The sequence below is a fragment of the Gekko japonicus genome, unplaced genomic scaffold, assembly GCF_001447785.1.
Source record: "Gekko japonicus isolate JY-2015 unplaced genomic scaffold, Gekko_japonicus_V1.1 scaffold2853, whole genome shotgun sequence".
NCBI classification, from domain to species: domain Eukaryota; kingdom Metazoa; phylum Chordata; class Lepidosauria; order Squamata; family Gekkonidae; genus Gekko; species Gekko japonicus.
In genome coordinates, this window is record NW_015171588.1 from 69,594 (window position 1) to 73,829 (window position 4,236).

General features: G+C 49.5%; 1 protein-coding gene across 1 annotated transcript in view; it reads left to right on the forward strand.

Annotated features, from left to right (window-relative positions):
• PPP1R1B (protein phosphatase 1 regulatory inhibitor subunit 1B) overlaps positions 1-4,236 on the forward strand; it is an 82,914-nt gene that overhangs the window by 66,631 nt on the left and 12,047 nt on the right. Inside the window, exon 6 of the mRNA XM_015419854.1 lies at positions 2,991-3,053. Within this exon, the coding sequence (XP_015275340.1) occupies positions 2,991-3,053 (63 nt within the window). The remainder of the gene's footprint in view (positions 1-2,990; positions 3,054-4,236) is intronic.

Below are 4,236 nucleotides of genomic sequence, written 5' to 3' on the forward strand. Positions count from 1 at the left end.
AAGTCACTCGCTCACAGCTTTAATGCTGGTAGCTCACAAAGTAGGATTTCTGCTCACAAGACTCCACAGAGGGAACCTTGGTCTCAAGGCAAGAGATAGAGATCCAAACTAATCTCAACCCCTACGGCCTGGTTGTGACCCTAGTGGCAACAGGAGGATTAGTTGCGCCTTGCGTTGATGTCAAAGCCGATGGGGCATACATAGAGATGACTTCTGCATGACTTAGTAAGTCTCTAGCCTTCTCCCTTGCAGAGATATAAGGGGAAAAGGTATATCTTTGCAAATAAAGACGCTAGAGACTTCCTTTAAAAAGAAATGAACACTGGGGATTAAGGTTGCCTGGTACCACCTGCCAACCGGTGGGGGGGGGATCATGAGGGACTTACTGTGAGCAAAGAGAGACCTAGGCCAGCATTGCTGGTGAAGCAGGGCGTGCCCCGGAAGCAGTGATGCAAGCCGAGGCTTCCTTTTGCTTTCAGTAAGTCATAGAATCGTCGAATCACAGAGATGGAAGGGGCCACACAGGCCATCTAAACCAACCCCCTGGCTCAATGCAGGATCAGCCTAGACTCTCCCTGATAAGTGTTTGTCCAGCCGCTGCTTAGAGACCGCCAGGGAGGGGGAGCTCAACCACCTCCCTCGGCAGCTGACTCCTACTGGCCCACTGATTAGTCCCCCACTGGCCAGCTGGTTAGTGCTAGGGGAGGGGCCCTGAATCAGGAAATCCAGATATCTGAAGAAGTGTGCCTACACACAAAAGCTTGTCCCCCAAATTAAACTGTGTTAGTCTTAAAGGTGCCCCTGGGCTCAACCTTTGTCCTCTACCTATATGTAAGGCTTGGGGAAGTCCGTTCCAATGTATCTGAGGAAGTGTGCCTGCACACGAAGGCTTATACCCAGAATTAAACTCTGTTGGTCTTAAAGGTGCCCCTGGACTGAAACTTTGTTCTGTTGGTTCAGAGTTCAGACCAGCACGGCTACCGGCCTGAATCTGTTGTTCCAAGTGTTTCTCAGCTCGGAATGTCAGGAATCCCTGATAAATCCCTGATACGTTTTGGTTCCCTCCCCTTTCGAGTCCTAACCGATGGACAGAATTCCGTCCTCCTGAGTCCTCCGGCAACTAGGTATTCGTGCACTTTAGCCTGCGGGCTGACATCTCAGAGGGGTGTGGCGTGCGCGCTTGATGCTTCCTGAGGTCAAGCGTTTCTCAAGCATGTAGGCTGTTACCTTGGTGACACATTTCTATTTAAAGGGCTTTCTCCTGCTGCTTGCCACGGATCCCACTCGCTGGGGGGTGCGCGTCGTGTGCGGAATATATTTGCCTTCATTTAGCACCTCTGCTGTCAAGGAGGAACCTGTAAATGTCCACAGATACACATATGCGCAGACACAGTGCTGCTCCTGGGCCCACTGCAGGGAGACGAAGTCTCCTAGGAAACCATCTCCCTTCCCCAGCGGGAAGGAGCTTTAAGACGGGAGCGGTGGCATCTATAGAAGGCATTCTTCTCCCTCCCGCCCCCAGTCCCTCTGTCCAGGTTTGCACTTTTCCTTGCTTCTCAGGAGCAAAGGTGTGGCAGGCAAGAATGGTTGCTAAGGGTCTGGTGCTCTCTCTCTCTCTTTTTTTAAAAAAGTTTTTTATTGCACAGATAATCACAAACAGTTGAAATTATCTACAGCAAGTTAACAGAAACTATCAAGAAATAATATCCAGTTTCAAATGCTTACATTATTTCTATTATACTTTAAAAATTGAAACTAATCTGGATAGATCCAGCATTTAAAAAAAATTCACCATATTGCTCTAAATAGTTCAATATAGGGTACCAAATAGACTCAAAATCTGATTTATACTTCTCTACAGATTTAAAATCCAACTGTCCAGTTATCTTTGCCATTATGTAATGTTCCCATAATTTCCTATGCCACAAAGAGAGCGGAGGAGCTATCCGTAGGGCTGCCAATTCCCCCCGGGAGGTGGATTCCCCCCCGCTTTAGAGGCCCAATTTACCACAGCCATTTGAGGGGAAAACATAGAGTTTTCCCCTCAAATGGCTGTGGCCCCGCCCCCAGCGTGCCCGGCGTCATCATGTCACATCCGGGTGACGTGCATGCAGCCCACCCCCAAAATATCCAGGTATTTCCCAAGCCAGAACTGGCAAGCCTGTGAAAATCTGGCTGTGTTGGACTTCATTTTGACCAGCAGAGAAAAAAGGAGAAGAGCCATTTTAATTTGCCGGTTGCCTATTTGTTTGGACTCAGCGTGGGAAGGGGCAATTTGTGATGGGCTGCTGATGGATAACCATGAGGACTAGAAACATTTGCTTTTTAAAAATGTATTTGCATTTTTTATAGCCCGCTTTTCTCACAGGGACTCAAGGCAGCAGATGCCGAGAAAATACAAGATTAATTCTGAGTAGGAGATGTAGAGCTTGAGCTCCAAATAGAAAGTGCCTTATGAAGCATTAGGAGCTGCGGTGGCTCAAGTGCTTAAGATGCTGAACTGCAGGCCGTGGAAGGTCGGTAGTTCAGCAATTCGAGACCCGAGTGTGCCGCATGACCTTGGTGTTTAGTCATGCCGGCCACATGACCACGGAAACGTCTTTGGACAGTGCTGGCTCTTCGGCTTGAAAATGGAGATGAGAACCGCAACCCTAGAGTCGGATTTGACTGGCTTTCGAGCAAGGGAACCTTTACCTTTTTATGAAGCACTGAGGGAAACAGAGTGTTTACCCAGGAAATCTGTAGCATGGCAATTGTTGGAAGCAACAGCAGCAGCACTGCATGACGTAGAATAAAGAAACAAAAGACGAAAAAGCAAATTTGTGGACTGTAGTTGGACTAGTGAACATTGGTGGGGTGCAACCTTTTCTCCAGGGGGGCTGATCTCTGTCACCTGGAGACCAGTTGTCGTTCCAGGAGACCTCCGGGCCCCACCCGGAGGATGGCAACTCTACAAATCCCAGTTCACGCACTTTCATTCTGCATTGCAGGATCTCAGGGGCAGAAACAGACGGGCTCAGGAACCAAGGCAGCCTTGCTGAGACAATGCACAGGTAAGAACACAACTTCTTCTCACTCCAAAGACGGTGTTTCGATCCTGGGTTCTGGTTAGTGACACAATTAATGTGAAGTGCAGTAGAGATGGACTTAGGGTTGCCAAGTCCTACCTTCGTAATAGCAGGGGGGGTTCCGGACGTCCCCGGGAGTCTCTTGGTTTGTGTGCTTTGCGCGCACGCCGCAATCATGTCACCTGGAAGTGACGCAATCACATCAGGCACGTTGGGGCCGGGCCACAATCATTCGAGGGAAAACCAGGGCCGGCTCACTCACTAGGCGAACTAGGCGATCGTCTAGAGCGGGACGGCCCTTAGGGGCACCAAACTGCACCCGGCCCCATACTCTGGGAGTTTCTTGAGTATTTGTGTTTTTCATTCTTCCTAAAATGCCTTTCGGGCGGGGGTTTCCCTGCCCCCCAGGGGTACTTGGCAACCCTAGACGAACTGGTGGTTGAGAGCAAAGCCTCTGTGCGTTCAGCAATTCTGCGAAAAGAGGGGGGGGATTTCAGGAAGCGGGGTTTTCTCGCAGCCTGTCGAAGCCGTCAAAGGTACCGGTGCTCTGGTGCCCTCCTTGTCCGGAATCTCCTCTGTCGGCGCTTTGTTGGTTAGGAAGTGGGAAAGGCTCTTCTCCAGAAGTAGAAGCCAACCTTTGCACTGAACCGTTAAAAGAACAGAACTGGCTTGGCTGAGTTGACAGCAACAGTTTGAAAGGGCCAAAGAACAGGGGAGGGTCCACGGCTCAGTGGCAGAGCCTCTGCTTGGCATGCAGAAGGTCCCGGGTTCAATCCCTGGCGTCCCCAGTTAAAAGGACAAGGAAGGAGGTGATGGGAAAGACCTTGACCTGAGACCCCTGAGAGCTGCTGCCAGTCTGAGTAGACGGTACTGACTTTGATGGGCCAAAGGTCTGATTCAGTATCAGGCAGCTTCGTGTGTTCAAATAATAAAAGCATCTACTATTTGCAGAACTCTTTCAGTACTCCAAGCATTTACCCAGGCATATCATCATGTTGCAGTCCTTAAAAAAGCCCTGTAAGACCAATATTAATACTATGCCCATGTTGCTGAAGAATAGATTCTTTTGAACTATGGTGCTGGAGAAGACTCTTGAGAGTCCCTTGGACTGCAAGAAGATCAAACCAGTCAGTCCTAAAAGAAATCAACCCTGACTGTTCCCTGGAAG